Source organism: Scyliorhinus canicula, chromosome 8 (assembly GCF_902713615.1).
Source record: "Scyliorhinus canicula chromosome 8, sScyCan1.1, whole genome shotgun sequence".
Classification (NCBI taxonomy): Eukaryota; Metazoa; Chordata; class Chondrichthyes; order Carcharhiniformes; family Scyliorhinidae; genus Scyliorhinus; species Scyliorhinus canicula.
The window spans coordinates 167,747,858-167,769,745 of NC_052153.1; the positions used below are offsets into that span (position 1 = coordinate 167,747,858).

The 21,888-nt window shown below is 51.9% G+C and overlaps 1 protein-coding gene across 1 annotated transcript in view; it reads left to right on the forward strand.

Moving 5' to 3' along the window:
• irf2 (interferon regulatory factor 2) overlaps positions 1-21,521 on the forward strand; it is a 104,028-nt gene extending 82,507 nt beyond the window's left edge. The window contains 4 exon segments of the mRNA XM_038805685.1: positions 1,914-2,036; positions 2,039-2,077; positions 18,688-18,731; positions 20,255-21,521. Of these exon segments, the coding sequence (XP_038661613.1) occupies positions 1,914-2,036; positions 2,039-2,077; positions 18,688-18,731; positions 20,255-20,581 (533 nt within the window). The 3' untranslated portion in view covers positions 20,582-21,521.
• The last annotated feature ends 367 nt before the right edge of the window (positions 21,522-21,888 follow it).

Here is a 21,888-nt window from a genome sequence, read left to right on the forward strand (position 1 = left end):
GATAATATTGTGGAGGAGAATACTGAGATCCAGGCTATTAGAATAGATGGCATTGAGGTGCGTAGGGAAGAAGTGTTGGCAATTCTGGACAAGGTGAAATAGATACGTCCCCGGGGCCTGATGGGGATTTATCCTAGGATTCTCTGGGAACCAGGAAGAGATTGCTGAGGCCTTTGGCTTTGATTTTTAGGTCATCATTGGCTACAGGAATAGTGCCAGAGGACTGGAGGAGCAAATTGGTCCCTTTGTTCAAGAAGGGGAGTAGAGATAACCCCGGTAACTATAGGCCGGTGAGCCTAACAGTCTGTGGTGGGTAAAGTCTTGGAGAGGATTATAAAGATACGATTATAATCATCTAGATAGGAATAATATGATTAGTGGATAGTCGCATGGTTTTGTGAAGGGTAGGTCATGCCTCACAACCTTATCGAGTTCTTTGAGAAGGTGACTGAACAGTTGGACGAGGGTAGAGCAGTTGATGTGTATATGGATTTCAGTAAAGCGTTTGATAAGGTTCCCCACGGTCAGCTATTGCAGAAAATATGGAGGCTGGGGATTGAGGGTGATTAGAGATGTGGATCAAATTGGCTAGTTGAAAGAAGACAGAGAGTGGTGTTGATTGGGAAAGTTTCAGAATGGAGTTCAGTTACGAGTGGCGTACCACAAGGATCTGTTCTGGGGCTGTTGCTGTTTGCCATTTTTATAAATACCTAGAGTAGGGCGCAGAAGGATGGGGTGAGTAAATTTGCAGACGACACTAAAGTCGTGGAGGTGTAACAGTGCGGAAGGATGTTTGCCAGGTTACAGAGGGACATAGATAAGCTGCAGAGCTGGGGCTGAGAGGTGCAATGGAGTTTACTGTGGAGAAGTGTGAGGTGATTCACTTTGGAAAGAATAACAGAATGAGGAATTTGGCTAATGGTAAAAATTCTTGGTAGTGTGGATGAGTAGAGGGGATCTCGGTGTCCATGTACATAGATCCCTGAAAGTTGCCATCCAGGTTGATAGGGTTGTGAAGAAGGCATATGGTGTGATGGCCTTTATTGGTAGAGGGATTGAGTTCCGGAGCCATGGGTCATGTTGCAGTTGTACAAAACTCTGGTACGGCCGCATTTGGAGTATTGCGTACAGTTCTGGTCGCCTCATTATAGGAAGGACGTGGAAGCTTTGGGAACGGGTGCAGAGGAGATTTACCAGGATGTGGCCTGGTATGGAGGGAAAATCTTATGAGGAAAGGCTGATGAACTTGAGGTTGTTTTCGTTAGAGAGAAGAGGTTAAGAGGTGACCTTAATAGAGGCATACAAAATGATCAGAGGGTTAGATAGGGTGGACAGCGAGAGCCTTCTCCCGCGGATGGAGGTGGCTAGCACGAGGGGACCATAGCCTTAAATTGAGGGGTAATAGATATAGGAACAGAGGTCAGAGTGGGTTTTTTACGCAAAGAGTGGTGAGGCCGTGGAATGCCCTACCTGCAACAGTAGTGAACTCGCCAACATTGAGGGCATTTAAAAGTTTATTGGATAAGCATATGGATGATAAGGGCATAGTGGTAGGTAGATTGGCCTTTAGTTTTTTTTCCATGTCGTTGCCAACATCGAGGGCCGAAGGGCTTGTACTGCGCTGTATCGTTCTATTGTTCTATGTTCTATGTCTGCGTGGGTTTCCTCCGTGTGCTCCGTTTCCTCCCACAGTCCAAAGATGTGCAGGTTATGTGGATTGGCCATGATAAATTGCCCTTAGGTTAGATGGGGTTGCTAGGTTACAGGGATTGGATAGAGGTGTGGGCTTAAGTGGGGTGCTCTTTGCAAAGCTGGTGCAGACTCGATGGGCCGAATGGCCATCCTTCTGCACTTTAATTCTTTTGATTCTTCTGATGTTGATATGCAATTTGACATATGTCATTCCTTTTAAGAATTTGCGTATTCCCCAAGTCACAATGCAGTGGAAGAACCCATGATTGTCAGTAATCCTCCAGATGTCTGTCAGGTGATCGAAGTGACCACAGAATGTGAAGACCAGCCTGTCAGCACAAACCACTGTACCCATTACAGATCTCCCCAGCCTCCTCCTATGCAGGTTAGTGCTGCATTTATAACCCGTTCAGCTTTGACACTTAACAGATATTTTATAAGAAATGTTTTATGTGCCTGGAACAGAAACACTGTGACATTTTTCAGTCTGGGAAAGGATGAAGATTGCACCACAGTCCCCATGAAATTGTACTTTCAAAAGCATGGCCACAATTCCAAAGAAGAACTGATTGTTAGCGGGTCTCAAACTGATGTGGCCTACCCTGTTGGCATGGTGGGCAAACATACTGAGCAGAATTTGATGGAAACACTTCTAAGTTCAGTTTGTGGTGGGTTTTTTCAGGCAGTTTCCCCGTTGGCTCTGCCGGCAAGTTCCCCGCTGGTGTTCAATGACACTTAAGTCATTTTTTGGGCCCTGAGGCATTTCTCACTAATTTAGCCCACACTTATATTTTTCTCATCACTGAGGAGCTGACCTCAGAGATCGGGCTTGCCATTTTGAAAGGGTGTGGTCCCACACCCCACCCATGGGCAATGTCCCCCCCCCACACACACATGGGCACTACCCCACACCCTAGTGAGGTCAGCCCCCTCTAGGGTACCTGGGAGTCTCCCCTCTTCAGGAACCCCAAGCCCCTTATAGCACTCCCTCCCTTCGAGGACTCCGACCCCTCACCCCTCCAACCTCCCAGAAGCTCCTGCTTACCTGCCACACACTTCAGACCCCGCCCCTCCACCTCCACCCTCCTTTTATGGTCATGGCACGCCTCGCCCCCTGGCCCTTGGCAGTGCCTGGTCACCCTTGCACTGTCTCCCTGGCACCCAGGCAATGCTCCTGCCAGCTTGGCAGTGCCACCCAGGTACCACGCAGTGCCATGGTGTCCACATTCCAGGGAAAGGGCCAGGGAGCCACCCAGGGCTGACCCTGACCACCCAGGGGTCACTGATGGTCCAGGAGAACCCCGGGTGCTGTTCCGCCTGGTCCACGTTTGTGTGGACCAGTGCTGAATGGTGCCTGGCTTCGGCCTCGCTGGGGAAGCTGGTGGATACTGTTGGTAAGTTCGCCTAAGCCGATCTTAACCCCGCGAGGCGTGAAAACCGTGGGGAAGCTCACGAGAAGACTCTCCTGGGATCAACGGTTGCATTGCTCTCTCACCCAAGCGCAACACAGCCCATTGGTCACGCTCACTGTGTCTCTCAGATTCAATCACCTGCCGTATGCAGTTTGCCATTCTCTGCCGAGACAGCAGTAAGATATTACTACTTTTCATGGTGCTGCAGGGCTAGCCCCCCCCTTTGGCATCCTGGCAGTGGCTCAGCTCCTGGGAGACCCTCATGAGTGCCGTTTGGTCTGGTACCTGTTCTGGAGACCACTACTGAATGACGCTCCTCCGCGTTGAAGGAGATTTATCCTTGCCTAGCGTACCTCGGGATATGCACATTAAAGTGAGACTAGGGACGGGATGCTCCGACCCCCGCCCCCACCCCCTGGCCGAGTCGGAGAAGCGCCGGGGAGCGCCGGGATTCCCGCCCCGCGCTGGCTGCCGTAATTTCCGCCAACCATTTTATTCGGGCGAGGGTGGGATTCATACCACACCGGCGATTCTCCAGACCCCGATAGGCCGAGCGGCTGTCTGTTTTTGGCCAGTCCAGTCGGCGTGAGTCACTCAACTCACGTGCCGACAGTACCTGGCAGGTACGTCGCCGGCGGTGGTCCTCGTGGGGGGCGCGTGGGGATCCGACCCCGGCGGGGGCCCACCCCACGGTGGCCTGGCCCACGATCGGGGCTCACCGATCTGCGGCGGGCTTGATCCATGGGAGCACTCCTTTCTTCCGTGCAGTCCCATGTAGGGTTCCGCCATGGCCGGTGGTGAGAAGGGATACCCCCGAGCATGCACCAAAATACGCCGGCCGTCTGCGCATGCGCGGAATCACACCGGCAGTTCAGCGCATGTGCGAGATAATGCCGGCCCTTTGCGTATGTGCTAACTCGCACCGTCCCTACGGCGCCGGCTGGAGCAGCGCCACTACTCCGGCATCCACCTAGCCCCGAAAGTGCGAAGAACTTTCGAGAGCTGTTGACGCCGGACTGGTTGGCGCCGGTCCTCCTGCCGGTGTGGGGACTGAGTCCCCAGAAGGGAGAATCCGGGCCTCTCTCTCCTCTCGCTCCAATATGCAGATTTGCTAAAAAGTGATCCCACACACAATGGCAGGATTACATCGCCAACGTTTAGCGATGTAGCGTTAGGTCTTGTGAGGTGTTGCGAGCTGAGTAGATCCTGGGAGATGCAAAGATTGGTGGGAGACTAGAGGACTGGTAAATCTTTAGGGGCAACAGAAAGCTACTAAAAAAGCTATAAAGAAGAGTAAGATAGATTATGAGAGTAAACTTGCTCAGAATATAAAAACAGACAGTAAAAGTTTCTACAAATATATAAAACAAAAAAGAGTGGCTAAGGTAAATATTGGTCCGTTAGAGGATGAGAAGGGAGATTTAATAATGGGAGATGAGGAAATGGCTGAGGAACTGAACAGTTTTTTGGGTCGGATCTTCACAGTGGAAGACACAAATAACATGCCAGTGACTGATAGAAATGAGGCTAAGACAGATGAGGACCTTCAGAGGATTGTTATCACTAAGGAGGTAGTGATGGGCAAGCTAATGGGCTAAAGGTAGACAAGTCTCCTGGCCCTGATGGAATGAATCCCAGAGTGCTGAAAGAGATGGCTAGGGAAATTGCAAATGCACTAGTGATAATTTATCAAAATTCACTAGACTCTGGGTGGTCCTGGCGGATTGGAAATTAGCAAACGTGACACTACTGTTTAAAAAAGGAGGGAGGCAGAGAGCGGGTAATTATAGGCCAGTTAGATTAACTTCGGAGTAGGGAAGATGCTGGAATCTATCATCAAGGAAGAAATTGCGAGGCATCTGGATAGAAATTGTCCCATTGGGCAGACGCAGCATGGGTTCATAAAGGGCAGGTCGTGCCTAACTAATTTAGTGGAATTTTTTGAGGACATTACCAGTGCGGTAGATAACAGGGAGCCAATGGATGTGGTATATCTGGATTTCCAGAAAGCCTTTGACAAGGTGCCACAGAAAAGGTTGCTGCATAACATAAAGATGCATGGCATTAAGGGTAAAGTAGTAGCATGGATAGAGGATTGGTTAATTAATAGAAAGCAAAGAGTGGGGATTAATGGTGTTTCTCTGGTTGGCAATCAGTAGCTTGTGGTGTCCCTCAGGGATCAGTGTTGGGCCCACAATTGTTCACAATTTACATAGATGATTTGGAGTAGGGGACCAAGGGCAATGTGTCCAAGTTTGTAGATGACACTAAGATGAGTGGGAAAGCGAAAAGTGCAGAGGATACTGGAAGTCTGTAGATGGATTTGGATAGGTTAAGTGAATGGGCTAGAGTCTGGCAGATGGAATACAATGTTGACAAATGTGAAGTTATCCATTTTGGTAGGAATAACAGCAAACGGGATTATTATTTAAATGATAAAATATTAAAGCATGCTGCTGTGCAGAGACACCTGGCTGTGCTAGTGCATGAGTAACAGAAAGTTGGTTTACAGGTGCAACAGGTGGTTAAGAAGGCAATGGAATTGTGTCCTTCATTGCTAGAGGGATGGAGTTTAAGACTAGGAGGTTATGCTGCAATTGTATAAGGGTGTTAGTGAGGCCACACCTGGAGTATTGTGTTCAGTTTTGGTCTCCTTACTTGAGAAAGGACATACTGGCACTGGAGGATGTGCAGAGGAGATTCACTAGGTTAATCCCAGATCGGAAGAGGTTGGATTATGAGGAGAGGTTGAGTAGACTGGGACTACATTTGTTGGAATTTAGAAGGATGAGGGGGGGATCTTATAGATACATATAAAATTATGAAGGGAACAGATAGGATAGGTGCGGGCAGGTTGTTTCCACTGCGGGTGAAAGCAGAACTAGGGGGCATAGCCTCAAATAAGGGGAAGTAGATTTAGGACTGAGTTTAGGAGTAACTTCTTCACCAAAGGGTTGTGAATCTATGGAATTCCTGTCCAGTGAAGCAGTTGAGGCTCCTTCATTAAATGTTTTTAAGGTAAAGATAGGGCGCGATTCTCCGCTCCCCACACGGCCCGGGAGAGTCGCGGGAGGGCTTCCCCGACATTTTGTACGTCCCCTGGTGCCCCCCGCGATTCTCTCCCCCCCCCCCCCCCGGCTCTGAAAAATCGCCGCTCGCCGTATTTCACGGCGAACGGCGATTCTCCGGAGACCGATGGCCGAAGCGGGCCGGCCCTTCACGCCTGTTTCATGACGGCGGCAAACACACCTGGTCGCTGCAATTCGTGAAATGGGCGCCAGATGCCCGTTTGGGGCATCTAGGGGCCCGATTGGACGGGAGCACCACGACTGTGCTCGGGAGGGGGACAGGCCCGCGATCGTTGCCCACCGATCGTCGGGCCAGAGTCCAAAAACGGACGCACTCTTTCCCCTCTGCGCCCGGCAAGGTCAAGCCACCAGATCTTGCCGGGCGGCTGAGGAGAAAAGACGGCCACCGTGCATGCGCGGGTTCGTGCTGTCTGCGTGATGAAGTCATCCGCGCATTGCGCGGGTTGGAACCGGCAACCTGCGCATGCTCGGATGACTGCACATTCTCGGCGTGACGAGGTCGCTGCCGAGAAAGACGGAGGCCCGCTCCTAGAACCCGGGTGGGGGTGAATTAGGTGCGGGGAGCGGGTTCCGAGGCCATCGTGAACCTCGGCCGAGTTCACGACGGCCTTCACGAATTTGGCCCCCTGTGGAGAATTCCGCCCATAGTTTTTTGAAGAATAAAGGAATAAAGGGTTATGGTGTTTGGGCCGGAAAGTGGAGCTGAGTCCACAAAAGATCAGCCATGATCTCATTGAATGGTGGAGCAGGCTCGAGGGGCCAGATGGCCTACTCCTGCTTCTAGTTCTTATGTTCTAATGTTCTATTGGTCACACTGTGGAGAGGATTTAACCCTACTCAGGCGCACGCTGTTTGGTCATGCCATTTGTGGGCTGGATTCTGACCGACATCTCGCACGACTTGGGTATATCCGGCGAGGCATAAAGGCTGTCAGGAAGCCCGCACCAGCCGTGTTGGGTTTGCTGTTCGCTGCCAAGGCAGCAGTAAAGATATTACTATTTTTTGTAGTGCCACTGAATTAGCCTCCCCGCCCCGATTGGAGAGTGTGACTTTGTGGATGAACCCCTGACACTCCCACCTTAGGCTGTGAAGAATTACCACTTAGTAGGTTATCAAAAGGCTATCCATGGAGAAAAAGGAAGTGCCTGAGGAGGGGTAGCAGCAATGTTTTAAAAGGCAGGAGAAGGGATTTTCATATTAAAAGAAAATCATAGGATCATGCAACACTGAAAAAGACCATTCAGCTCATCGTGCCGGTGCCAGCTCTTTGAAATAGCTGTCTAAATGTTCCTACTCCCCTCAACATTGAAACTACCAACAGGGTGTTACCAAAGAAAAACCTCAGGCTGCACATTGACAAGACAATCCATCCTCCACAATGCCGCAGTAATCCAACTGGAATACAATCCCTGCTTCAAACATGAATATGGGTGTGGCACCAAAACAGGAGAAAATCAAGATGGTTCTGAGTGGAACCTGTGGCAATCTGTAATCGCAGGGCGGAATTCTGCAGCCCTTCCTGACGGTGTGACTTTCTGGTCCGATGTACGCAGGCTCCTGAAGTGTTCTCCCCAATGGTGACACAGGAGAGGAGTGTAAAGCGGCATCGACTTCGCCGTGGTGGGGAGAAACACTGCGTGGGGGGGGGGGGGACTGCTCATGGGACTGGCAGCTTCCACCCTGTTTTTCCTGCCCGCCGGACATGGGTGTGTGTTATGTTGGGGGGGGGGTGTTGGGGGGAGTGTGTGTGTGTTGGGGGGTGGGTGTGTGTGTTGGGGGGTGGGTGTGTGTGTTGGGGGGTGGGGTGTGTGTGTTGGGGAGGGGTATGCGTTGGGGGAGGGTGTGTGTGTTGGGGGAGGGTGTGTGTAATGGGGGGGGTGTGTGTGGGGGGGGGGTGTGTGTGTTGGGGAGGGTGTGTGTGTTGGGGAGAGGATATGTGTGTTGGGGGAGGGTCTGTGTGTTGGGGGAGGGTGTGTTTGTGTTGGGGAGGGTGGTTTATGGGGGGTTGCGGTGTGTTGGGGGAGGGTGTGTGTGTGGGGGGGGGGTGTGTGTGTGTTGGGGAGGTGTGTGTGTGTTGGGGAGGTGTGTGTGTGTTGGGGAGGTGTGTGTGTGTGTTGGGGGAGGGTGTGTGTGTTGGGGAGGTGTGTGTGTGTGTGTTGGGGAGGTGTGTGTGTGTTGGGGAGGGTGTGTGTTGGGGAGGGTGTGTGTGTTGGGGGGAGTGTGTGTGTGTTAGGGGAGGGTATGTGTGTTGGGGAGAGGGTGTGTTTGTGTGAGGGGAGGGTGTGTGTTGGGGAAGGTGTGTGTGTGTTGGGGGAGGGTGAGTGTTGGGGAGGGTGTGTGTGTTGGGGGGAGTGTGTGTGTGGTTGGGGGAGGGTGTGTGTGTTGGGGGGAGGGTGTGTGTAATGGGGGGAGGGTGTGTATGTGTTGGGGGAGGGTGTGTGTGTTGGGGGAGGGTGTGTGTATGTTGGGGAGTGTGTGTGTATGTTGGGGAGTGTGTGTGTGTGGTTGGGGAGGGTATGTGTGTGTTGGGGAGGGTATGTGTGTTGGGGGAGGGTATGTGTGTTGGGGGAGGGTATGTGTGTTAGGGGAGGGTATGTGTGTTGGGGGAGGGTGTGTGTTGGGGGAGGGTGTGTATGTTGGGCGGTGGGTGTGTGTGTTGGGCGGTGGGTGTGTGTGTTGGGCGGTGGGTGTGTGTGTTGGGCGGTGGGTGTGTGTGTTGGGGGGTGGGTGTGTGTGTTGGGGGGTGGGTGTGTGTGTTGGGGGTGGGTGTGTGTGTTGGGGGGTGGGTGTGTGTGTTGGGGGGTGGGTGTGTGTGTTGGGGGGTGGGTGTGTGTGTTGGGGGGTGGGTGTGTGTGTTGGGGGGTGGGTGTGTGTGTTGGGGGAGGGTGTGTGTTGGGGAGGGTGTATGCGTTGGGGGAGGGTGTGTGTGTTGGGCGGTGGGTGTGTGTGTTGGGGGTGGGTGTGTGTGTTTGGGGAGAGTGTGTGTTGGGGGAGGGTGTGTGTGTTGGGGGAGGGTGTGTGTGTTGGGGGAGGGTGTGTGTTGAGGGTGGGTGTGTGTGTGTTGAGGAGAGTGTGTGTGTGTGTTGGGGGAGGTTGTGTGTTGAGGGTGGGTGTGTGTGTGTTGGGGGAGGTGGTGTACCATCAATTGAACGCGAGACGAGTTGCTGTACAAAAGTATGGCTTTAATCAGCTAGATGTTAGCCCTGCGGTCGATTACAGTAAATGGACGACCGCCGGGAGTACTGCGTATTTATACCCCGCCCTGGAGGCGGGGTTAACTCAGCTTCTCGGCCAATCGGGGAGCTGTCACATGACTGGTCTCAACCAATTGGTCGAGAGGCACATGACCGACCAGGACCAATGGTAAGCCGGTGTTCTGCACCAATGGCAGGCAGCTATGCTAATCAAACCACCACATTCACCCCTTGCGGAGAAAGAAGCCGGGAGGTGGGGGGGGGGGAGGGGGGGGGGAGGGAGAACTGGTGGTATGAGTAGTAGTGAGAGAAGGAAAAAAATGTATCCTTGGTTTCCCACTGGCCCAGACATTTAACAACAGTACATACTGTCCATACAAAGGTCCATGGTGGTGTTGAAAGTTAAATGGACTCGATCAGCCTTTTCGTTGCCCGTGACGTCCTGGCAGACCGCCGCAGTGGATGCTGGTTCAGCAGATGGTGGTGGTTCCGCTGATGTTCTGGAGTCCGGGAGCGATGGTCCTTGAACTGTCTCCGTAACCCGGCCTGGTGGTGGAGACGCCATGGATGGGGGAGGGGTGGCCTGGGTGGGGCGCTGGGGGAAAAAGAACAGGGTGGTGAAGGGGGTGAGGGCCGCACGCCTGCGGGTGCCATGTCCCGGAGGGGGACCGTGTCCTGCCGACCGTCGGGGTACTCCACATACACATACTGCGGGTTAGCGTGGAGTAACTGGACTTGTTCCACCAACGGGTCGGACTTGTGCACCCGCACATGCTTCCGGAGCAAGATGGGTCCGGGGGTGACCAGCCACGTCGGGAGAGGGGATCCGGAGGACGACTTGCTGGGGAAAACAAGAAGACGTTCATGAGGTGTCTGATTTGTTGCGGGACAGAGGAGTGAGCGGATAGAATGTAGGGCATCAGGGATGACCTCTTGCCATTGGGAAATAGGGAGATCTCTGAACCGGAGGGCCAGTAGTATGGTCTTCCAGATGGTACCATTCTCCCGCTCGACCTGTCCGTTACCCCGAGGGTTATTGCTGGTCGTCCTGCCAGAGGCAATGCCCCTGTTGAGCAGGAATTGACGCAGCTCGTCGCTCATAAATGAGGACCCCCCGATCGCTATGTATGTACGCGGGGTAGCTGAACAGGGAGAAGATGGAGAGGAGGGCCTTAATGACGGTCGATGTGGTCATGTCGGGGCAGGGAATGGCGAAGGGGAAGCGGGAGTATTCATCGATTACCATCAGGAAGTAAATGTTGCGGTTGCTAGAGGGAAGGGGCCCCTTGAAGTCAATGTTGAGACGTTCAAAGGGGTGGGATGCTTTGATCAGATGCGCGCGCTCGGGGCGGTAGAAGTGCGGTTTCCACTCTGCGCAGATGTGGCAGTCACGGGTTACTGTCCTGACTTCCTCGATGGAGAAGGGCAGGTTGCGGGCCTTTTTAAAATGGTAGAAACGGGTCACCCCTGGATGGCAGAGGTCCGCGTGGAGGGAGCGGAGGCGGTCTATCTGCGCGCTGGCGCAGGTACCGCGGGACAGGGCATCAGGAGGCTCATTGAGCTTCCCAGGACGATATAAGATATCGTAGTTGTACGTGGACAACTCGATCCGCCACCGTAAGATCTTGTCGTTCTTAATCTTGCCCCTCTGTGCATTATCGAACATGAAGGCCACTGACCGTTGGTCTGTGAGGAGGGTAAACTTCCTGCCGGCCAAATAGTGCCTCCAATGTCGCACAGCTTCGACTATGGCCTGGGCTTCCTTTTCCACTGAGGAGTGGCGGAGTTCGGAAGCCTGGAGGGTTCTGGAGAAGAAGGCCACGGGTCTGCCCGCTTGGTTCAGGGTGGCCGCCAGAGCTACTTCTGATGCGTCGCTATCGACCTGGAAGGGGAGGGACTCGTCGATGGCGTGCATCGTGGCCTTTGCGATGTCTGCTTTGATGCGGCTAAAGGCCTGGCAGGCCTTTGACGACGGCGGGAAGGCCATGGACTGAATGAGGGGACGGGCCTTGTCGGCGTAATTGGGAACCAATTGGGCGTAGTAAGCGAAGAAACCCAGGCAGCGTTTGAGGGTATTGGGGAGAGGGAGTTCCATCAGGGGGCGCATGCGTTCAGGGTCGGGGCCTATCACTCCGTTACGCACTACGTAGGATGGCTAGGCGGTCGGTGCTAAACACGCACTTATCCTTATTGTAAGTGAGGTTAAGGAGTTTTGTGGTTTGGAGACATTTGCGGAGGTTGGTGTCATGGTCCTGCTGGTCGTGGCCGCAGATGGTGACATTATCGAGGTACGGGAAGGTAGCACGTAATCCGTACTTGTCGACCGTTCGGTCCATCTCCCGTTGGAAGACCGAGACCCCATTTGTGACACCGAATGGAACCCTGAGGAAGTGGTAGAGGCGCCCATCAGCCTCGAACGCGGTGTACTTGCGGTCACTCGCGCGGATGGGGAGCTGGTGATAGGCGGACTTGAGGTCCACAGTGGAGAAGACTTTAATATTTCGCAATCTCGTTTACCATGGCGGAAATACGGGGGAGAGGATACGCGTCCAGTTGCGTAAACCGGTTGATGGTCTGACGAGTCGATGACCATCCGTTTTTTCTCCCCAGTCCGGACCACCAGCACTTGGGCTCGCCAGGGACTATTGCTGGCCTCGATGACCCCTTCCTTAAGCAACCTCTGGACCTCGGACCTGATGAAGGACTGGTCCTGGGCGCTGTACCGTCTGCTCCGGGTCGCGACGGGTTTGCAATCGGGGGTGAGATTAGCAAACAAGGAGGGGGGGGTCCACTTTGAGGGACGCGAGGCTGCAGACAGTGAGGGGGGGTATAGGGCTGCCGAATTGGAAGGTCAAGCTCTGCAGGTTGCACTGGAAGTCCAGTCCTAGAAGTGCCGGTGCGCAAAGGTTAGGGAGGACAAGTAGTTTATAATTTTTTTAAACCTTCCCTTGGACCGTGAGGTCCGCGATGCAGCACCCGGTGATGCGGACGGAGTGCGAACCTGAGGCTAACCCGATTTTGTGTTTTACAGGATGGACAGGGAGCACGCAGCGTCTTACCGTGTCGGAGTGTACGAAGCTTTCCGTGCTCCCGGAGCCCAGTAGGCAGCCCGTCTCGTGGCCGTTGAGGTAGATCAGCGTTGTCGTTTTGGCGAGCGTGCGTGGTCGTGACTGGTTGAGCTGAATGGCCGCGAGCCGTGGAGAAGATCCATCATCGTCGTCGTCGTCGTCGGCCGAGCTGGCAGGACCTTGTGTGTCAGTCCAGGATGGCGGCGCCCAGGATCCGCACGTGGAGTCGGGGCCCCAAGATGGCGGCGCCCAGGACCCGCACGTGGAGTCGGGGCCCCAAGATGGCGGCGCCCAGGATCCGCACGTGGAGTCCGGGGCCCAAGATGGCGACGCCCGCAGGACCCTCGTGGTTGCTGGGGGCGGGGTTAGCGGTGGCGGCGGGCCGATCGGAGCGGCTGAGAGCGGGGGCAGAGAGGTGCGCAGGCCGGGCGTGGGGGCCCGGGGGCGGGGGGGGGGGAGAGATTTACGCGGTGCGCTGGAAGGGCCCGGAAAGGCCCAGAGGGGGGATCCCCGGTCGCTGCGCAGTATAGCAGCGAACGATTTGGCCTGGCAGACCGACGAAAAATGGCCCTTCTTCACGCAGCTCTTACAGAGGGCGGAGAGGGCCGGGCAGCGCGGGCGAGGGTGTTTGGCGAACCCACAGAAATAGCAGCGGACTTGTCGGGGCGTCCCGCGGCGCAGGCCTGAGGGGGGTCGGGAGCAGCGGATGGCGGTGGGGAAGCGTGCCAGGAGGCCCAGGGCGCTGCAGAGCGGCTGGGGACATAGGCGCGGGCATTTAAGTCGGCGACCTCCAGGGAGGTGGAGAGAGTCCGTGCCTCAGTTAGGCTGATGTCGTCCTTTTCCAGCATCCGCTGGCGGATAGCGGCGGACTGCATCCCAGCCACGTAAGCATCTCTAATCAAAAGTTCCATGTGCTCAGTGGCTGAAACTTGGAGGCAGGTGTAATTCCTCCCCAGGACAGCGAGGGCCTGGTAAAAATCGTCTGAGGACTCACCGGGGAGCTGTTGTCTGGTAGCCAGCAGATGTCGGGCGAACACTCTGTTTACCGGCTTAAGAAACTGTCCTTTCAGCTTATCCACGGCCGCGTCATAATCTTTTTCTTCCCCTATCATCGCGTAGGCCGGCATGCCCACGCTGGAGTGGAGAATATAAAGCTTCTGTGCCACGGTGGGGGGGCTGCTTGCGGACGCCAGGTAGCCATCGAAACATGCCAGCCAATGTTTGAAGATTTCCGATGCGTTCTGAGTTTGCGGGCTGATGCAGAGGCATTCGGGCTTGATCCAGAGCTCCATCTTCAAAATTCTAGCTGATTAAATAGATGTACCATGAATTGAACGCGAGACGAGTTGCAGTACAAAAGTATGGCTTTAATCAGCTAGATGTTAGCCCTGCAGTCGATTACAGTAAATGGACGACCGCCGGGAGTACTGGGTATTTATAGCCCGCCCTGGAGGCGGGGTTAACTCAGCCTCTCGACCAATCGGGGAGCCGTCACATGGCTAGTCTCAACCAATCGGTCGAGAGGCACATGACCGACCAGGGCCAATCGTAAGCCGGTGTTCTGCACCAATGGCAGGCAGCTATGCTAATCATACCACCACAGGAGGGTGTCTGTTGGGGGAGGGTGTGTGTGTTGGGGGAGGGTGTGTGTGTTGGGGGAGGGTGTATTTAATGGGGGGTGGGAATGTGTTGGGGGAGAGTGTGTGTGTGTTGGGGGAGAGTGTGTGTGTGTGTTGGGGGAGAGTGTGTGTGTGTGTTGGGGGAGAGTGTGTGTGTGTGTTGGGGGAGAGTGTGTGTGTGTGTTGGGGGAGAGTGTGTGTGTGTTGGGGGAGAGTGTGTGTGTGTGTTGGGGGAGAGTGTGTGTGTGTGTTGGGGGGAGAGTGTGTTGGGGGGAGCTTGTGTGTGTTGGGGGGAGCTTGTGTGTGTTGGGGGTGGGTGTGTGTGTTGGGGGTGGGTGTGTGTGTTGGGGGTGGGTGTGTGTGTTGGGGGGAGGGTGTGTGTGTTGGGAGGGTGTGTGTGTTGGGGAGGGTGTGTGTGTGTTGGGGGAGGGTGTGTGTGTTGGGGGAGGGTGTGTGTGTTGGGGGAGGGTGTGTGTGTTGGGGGAGGGTGTGTGTGTTAGGGGAGGGTGTGTGTGTTGGGGAGGGTGTGTGTGTTGAGGGAGGGAGGGTGTGTGTGTGTTGGGGAGGGTGTGTGTGTTGAGGGAGGGAGGGTGTGTGTGTTGGGGAGGGTGTGTGTGTTGGGGAGGGTGTGTGTGTGTTGGGGGGGGGTGTGTGTGTTGGGGGGGGGTGTGTGTGTTGGGGGAGGGTGTGTGTGTTGGGGAGGTGTGTGTGTGTTGGGGAGGTGTGTGTGTGTTGGGGAGGTGTGTGTGTGTTGGGGAGGTGTGTGTGTGTTGGGGAGGTGTGTGTGTGTTGGGGAGGTGTGTGTGTGTTGGGGAGGTGTGTGTGTGTTGGGGAGGGTGTGTGTGTTGGGGAGGTGTGTGTGTGTTGGGGAGGGTGTGTGTGTTGGGGGAGGGTGTGTGTGTTGGGGGAGGGTGTGTGTGTGTTGGGGAGGGTGTGTGTGTTGAGGGAGGGAGGGTGTGTGTGTGTTGAGGGAGGGTGTGTGTGTTGGGGAGGGTGTGTGTGTGTTGGGGAGGGTGTGTGTGTGTTAGGGAGGGTGTGTGTGTGTTGGGGGAGGGTGTGTGTGTTGGGGGAGAGTGTGTGTTGGGGGAGGGTGTGTGTTGGGGAGGGTGAGTGTGTTGAGGGTGTGTGTGTGTTGGGGGAGGGTGTGTGTTGGGGAGGGTGTGTGTTGGGGGAGGGTGTGTGTTGGGGGAGGGTGTGTGTTGGGGAGGGTGTGTGCGTGTCGGGGGGAGAGTGTGCGTGTGTTGGGGGAGGGTGTGTGTTGGGGGAGGGTGTGTGTTGGGGGAGGGTGTGTGTTGGGGGAGGGTGTGTGTTGGGGGAGGGTGTGTGTGTTGGGGGAGGGTGTGTGTGTGTTGGGGAGGGTGTGTGTGTGTTGGGGGGAGGGTGTGTGTGTGTTGGGGGGAGGGTGTGTGTGTGTTGGGGGGAGGGTGTGTGTTGGGGGGAGGGTGTGTGTTGGGGAGGGTGTGTGTGTTGGGGGAGGGTGTGTGTGTTGGGGGGAGGGTATATATGTTGGGGGAGGGTGAGTGTGTTGAGGGTGTGTGTGCTGGGGGTGTATGTGTGTTGCGGGTGGGTGTGTGTCTTGGGGGTGGGTGTGTGTGTGTTGGGGGGTGGGTGTGTGTGTTGAGGGGTGGGTGTGTGTGATGGGGGGAGGGTGTGGGTGTGTTTGGGGCGGTGTGGATGTGTGTATTTGGGGGTGGAGATGTGTGTATTTTGGGGGTGGGGATGTGTGTATTTTGTGGGGAAGGTGTGGGTGTGTTTGGGCGGTGGGTGTGACTGTGTTTGCGAGGGGTTTGTGTGTGTGTGCGCATGTTGAGCCCCTGGAGTAATTACGTTTGCACCCTCTCAGACCTTGACCTCTTAATGATTAAACACCATAAAAGACAATAAAAATGACCTTCCTACAGAAATATTAGTAAGAAAATGTTTAAATTAGTCATAAAACTTAAGGACAGATGTGAACTAGTAATGGGGATTTTCCCCAGAGGTATGCAGACTGACCTGATATTGGGGTTTAAGATTGTGACACTTTATCTCCACTTGGGATAGTACCTAGCCGGCGCAACTTTCAGTTATCCACAAAATCACGTTCGAAGATTTGTTAAAAAGTATTTATACAAAATAGTGGTTCGATTGTGGAATTCTCTGCCACAGAAGACTCTTGAAATGGAGCCTAGGAATGCTTTAAAAAGGGGGGGTAGTTGTTCAGGAAATAGAACATTAAAGGTGCGACAAGTTGGCAAAAAGGTGGGCCTAGACTGTATGGGTGGAAAAAAGGCACTGGTACAGAATTCAATGGGGCAAATGGCCTCTGTGCGTGCTTCAATATTCTAAAATTCTATGAACTACACTTAGAGGTGCAAGAAATGGTTCTTCATGGCTGACTTAGGGCATGGTTGCATAGTAATTATGTTACTGAGTTGATAATCCAGGGACATGAATTCAAATCCCACCTTGGTAACTGAGGAATTTAAATCCAGTGAATTAAATAAGTCTGGACTATTAAAAAAGCTACCAGTAATGATAACTGTGAAATTGCTTTCTGTTCTACCATCTGCTCCTTCAGGGGAGGAAATGTTCTGCCCTAACCCAGACTAGCGAGGTGCAACACCAAACTCTGCAATTTTAACTGCCCTCTGGAATGACCCAGCAAGCCACTCAGTTATATTAAAGTAGATGGTTCACCACCACATTCTCAAGGGCAATTAGGGATGGCAGTAAATGCCGGCATCGCCCACATCCCATGAGTCAGTCAAAAATTATCTTTGCTTCATAGTCACCTGACAGAGAATTGAACTCTCAAATCCATGTCCTGTTCAGCCTGTCCGATGATGAAATGGTTAAACCCAGTGTCCAATTGGCTCTTTGCAACGCAGCACAGGAAGCCCAAAACGGGTGGTGGCAGACCATCACCTGTCGTAAAGCCTGTCCAATCTATCTCACAGTTTGCTTGCTATAAAGGTCATGGCGTATCCTTTTCTGTCCGAGAGTATCTCACATGTGAGAGTTGGGCACATCAGCCTCAATATCTTCCTTGTTTTCCATGATGTGGAGATGCCGGCGTTGGACTGGGGTGAGCACAGTAAGAAGTCTTACAACACCAGGTTAAAGTCCAACAGGTTTGTTTCAAACACGAGCTTTCGGAGCACGGCTCCTTCTTCAGGTGAATGCTGCTATTTTGATCTTCAGCCCTGGTGGGAGTTGCTCCACTACTTGTGAGGCCATTTCTTCCCAGACGGCCTGGAGAAACATAGACAGGAGCAAAACATTGTGGCCTAAAAATTTTGTTGCGGCCCTTACCCGACTGCCTTCCTCTCCCATTCCCCTAGGATTTATCTGAGGATCACTGCAGCAGTCTGAAATCGATGTCCATTCGTTGATCTCAGTTAAATGAAGTTCATGCCGCAATATCAATTGGGTCTTGGTCTTACCAGATCTGGGGCGAGGATCTTAGCACACTGGGCTAAATCACTGCCTTTTAAGGCAGGCCAGCAGCACGATTCAATTCCCATACCAGCCTACCCGAACAGGCGCCGGAATGTGGCGACTAGGGGCTTTTCACAGTAACTTCATTTGAAGCCTAATTGTGACAATAAGCGATTTTCACTTTCATTTCATTCCATCCAGTTCACACTGGCCTGCCAGTGGATTCTGACCTGTGGGTTATAATAGGCTCATGGGAATCGATGTACTGCTTCAAATGCCTGACTGAGTTTGAATGACTTGCAAGAATAAATGGGGGGACAGCTGGAGGTTGTGGTCAGGATTCTCCGTTGCGTGTCCACCCTGCGACCGCTGCGAGCGCGGATGGAGAACTTGGCGCTCAGCTAATCTCCCAATCACTGCAGCAGGACCGGACAATCCCGCTGCCGTGGGCGGAGGGAGAATCCCGCCTTGCATCTCGGTATGCGTCCTAACACACGAAGCAAGAACTTCAGCAAACCAATGCCTGGCATTGTCGTGTCAAACCCAAGACCTCCAATTCTCCTGGTCTATTTCTAGCCTGATTGAGCTGTGGGAGCAACGGCTGGGCAAAAGGAAAGTTTAGATTCAAGGACTTGGGCCAATATTCGTTTCATCAAATGAGAACGTAAACACGTTTTTAATTGCCAATTGGCAACCAGTCAGATGTGACCTTCCAATACAACATTTGACATTTATACAATGTTTGTTGTTCCTCCTTGCAATCCACAATTCACAAGGCTCCATTGACTTCAGTTGGCAAACATTCCTCAACCAAATCAGTTGCTCATTGAACTGTTCCAGTCGGAAATGGTTAAAAACTCATGTGGTGCCATTTAATTTGCATTGTGAGGAGTGGTGCTATGTGTGGTTGGTTGGTTTTCTTCATGACAATAGCTTGAAATCTAGCTTTTGATGATTTGAAAGGTTGACCCATTCAAAGGCTTTACTGAGTCTGATGGGAGTGCTGTTTGTTTTATAGAAGCAATTGTTTGCACAAGGCAAGGTATGACTAAGAATAAACATCACAATGGACACCGTACATACATGTAGGATAAAGAGATAAAGTATTATTTTGATTAAAGTGAAATTGGTTCGCAAAACGAGGCTAAAAGGCTCTTGAGTTAATGTAGTTTTCACTTTTGTTTACCCAGCAGAAAGTGAAACGGATAGCGTCGGAACTGATGAAGAACCTGATGAGGTCAGTAAAGAACATGCTGTTTTACAGCCAAAACAAAGAACGGAGAAAGTTTATTTGGAAGTATTGATTAAGATCAAGCCGTCTTTTTATCTGTACCCTTCCATCTATGCTCATCCTGTTCCCCTTCCAGTGCTGAAACCTGTACCCACTGGATCTTTACCTCAAGCATTGATGTTTCTGATACTGTCATCAGCTTCTCTCCCCCACCCCCACGCCCCGCCACCCCCACGCCCCACCACCACCCAATGCAAATCACAGCCAAGATTGTTCTCAATGGATCACATGAGAATGATCACTTTTACCAAAACTTCAAGGGCCATTAGGGTTGGGCAACAATGGTGCCTGCAACACCCGTGGACCACGAAAGCATAAAAATCAAAAAAAGATTGTGGCTCATAAGAGGTCAGGGTTAAGCTGTGTGGAAGAGGAGAAAGAGGAATTTGATGAGTAGTGAAGTATCATGTCACAGCCAGAAGCCCAGCCTCTTGACGCTGTGTCCATCCTGATGGCCAGTTATCACTACAATGCTGTAAAGGCACCAATTCATTTGGTGCTTTTACACCTGGTCGCCTGAAATTTACTGCGAGCCTGAGCCGTGACACTTCTACCTGACAAAGAGATTTTACATAAAGTTCTATTGAACTTTGTCGTACAGAAGCAGGCCATTTAGCTCAGCTAGCCTATGCTGATGTTTATGTTCTACACGAACTTCCTTCCACTCCTGATCACCATATTCCTTCTATTCCTTTCTCCCTGATGTCCATATCTAGTTTCCTCTTAAATCATCTATGATATTCCCCAGGCCCATATTGTTGCATTCTAATAACTGCCTAACGACTGAAGACATTTCTTCCGATTTCCTTTCTGGATTTATTGGTGACCATCTTTTATGCTTCTGACTCCCACTTTTGCCAATACCTCCCCCGCCCCTCACTCTGCCCACCTTATGCCAATCTTACACCTTTTCATCATTTTGAAGACCCCTCTTGTCAGGGGCCACTCATCAGCTTCCCCTTTTCCAGAGAAAAGCACCCTAACCTGTTCAATCTTTCTTGACTGTTTGAACCTAATCCACCAACTCTGCACATCTTTGGGTTGTGGGAGCGAAGCCCACGCAAACACGGGGAGAATGTGCAAACTCCACAAGGACAGTGACCCGGGGTCAGGATAGAACCTGGGACCTCGGCGCCGTGAGGCAGCAATGCTAACCACTGCGCCACCGTGCTGCCCAGAACGTTGACCATTTGCGCACAGAAAACTCATTCTATTATTTTTTTAATATAAATTTAGAGTATCCAATTCTTTTTTTTTCCAATTAAGGGGCAATTTAGCGTGGCCATTTCACCTACCTCACACATCTTTTTGGGTTTGTGGGGATGAGACTCATGCAGACACGTGAAAAAATGTGCGAACTCCATGCGGGCTGTGACCCGGGGCCGGGACCGAACCCAGGTGTTCGGCGCCTTGGGCTGCAGTAGCAGTGCGCCACCAGCTCATTCTAATCTTTGTTTTATTTCTGTTAGGCGACTGAGAACAAGAACCAAGATCAATCGCACTGGCAGCAGAGCAACATCGAAGGGAAGGAGTATCTGAGTAACGTGGGAATGAACACTGTATTTTCCCCGCCCACCGTGCCTGTCGTGACATCCAGCAGCAACCTCAGCCTCAAATTTCCCAGCAATGGATGTGAGCCAACACTCATTTACACCACTGCCACATGCACCCGCCTATCTGTCAGCATCTCATCGTCGCCCGTACCGTCGCAGCAAGCTTCTTTAAAACTCCGTGCGGCAGAGAGTCGTGCGAGTGTCATCATGAAGACATCAGACTTAACCAGGGGCAAGAACTGATGGGTTTTCTTCCTGGAATTATGTCTCCTTGTTCTGGCGAAGTCTTCACTGGGCTAAGCTGCACTGTAACATAGATGGACCCTATTTGACTAAATATATATATATATATCTATATAACTTAAAAGAAAATGTGCTGCAGAACTGGAAATCACCTGGTTCCTTTTGCCTCAACTGCCATCTCCAGTTCATGAATTTGTAACTCAGGACATTATTATGAACGATTTTTATTTTTTTCGATTTTCCTGTTGCACTTAGCTGTTTTTCCGATGACAGCAAATAAAGGCTGGGCCTCAGCGCCTGGGCCGAGAATGCGCGTCTGAGCACTCAAGACAGGACCAATACGATACAACTACAAACTCTAAGTGCCTATCGAACCCGGCTGCAGCGGGAGGGGGGGGGATTAAAAATGTGAACTGCTTTGACAATTGTGTAAATTTTTATATCCTTTTGAATGTGCATATGTATATAACGCAGGAAGAATTGAATTTTACTGCTTTTTTGCACCTTAAATCTAGCCTAGCACTTAACGCTGTCACATTGCTGGCAAATACATGCATTTCAATCAGAAAAGATTCCTGTGGTTTGGAATTTACGGCCTGATCTAATGCCTGCTTTCTCTGGTTCCTTTCGCTCAAGCACAAAATTACAACAAGTAGTGCACAAAAAAGAAATGGTCTTGATAAAAAAAAGGACTGGCTTTAATCTCTTTTCTAAAGCAAGCTTTTTTTATCGTATGTAAAGGGATTATTTTATTCAGGGTAATTGAATTCTGAAGTGGACATAAATCTTAAAACTTTTTTACCAAAATAAATTTTATTGTTGTTTCTGTCTTTGTTCATCAACATACACATCTGTGGTAAATTGATAATTTTTTTACAAATTTGTAGCAGTTATAAACTATCCAATAAAATGTAGCCTCTACGTCACTGACTAGAAATAATGACTTTTCTCATTAGTCTTCTTTCATTACAACACACACGCTTCTCACTAAACTTGTAATTTTTTCAAAATATTTTGAAGCTCACTCCCACCCAAGAGCCACATGTAATTATCAACACATTTCCAGGGACCTCCAGAAAATACTCACAGATGACCAGAGACTGCCTGCACAAGATATGATTTTACCAGAGATGTCCTGCAAGTATTGGCACACTCTCAGAGACATAAAGCAAATATCAACAGACTCTTGTGCAAATATCCCATTGGGGGAATTGCTTGCAGCGACCCCATGTATCTCGCACAATATCCTTTTCATTAATTTTAATGAATGGATGATCGTGGAACCTTGATCAGACTCCTCCCGAGTC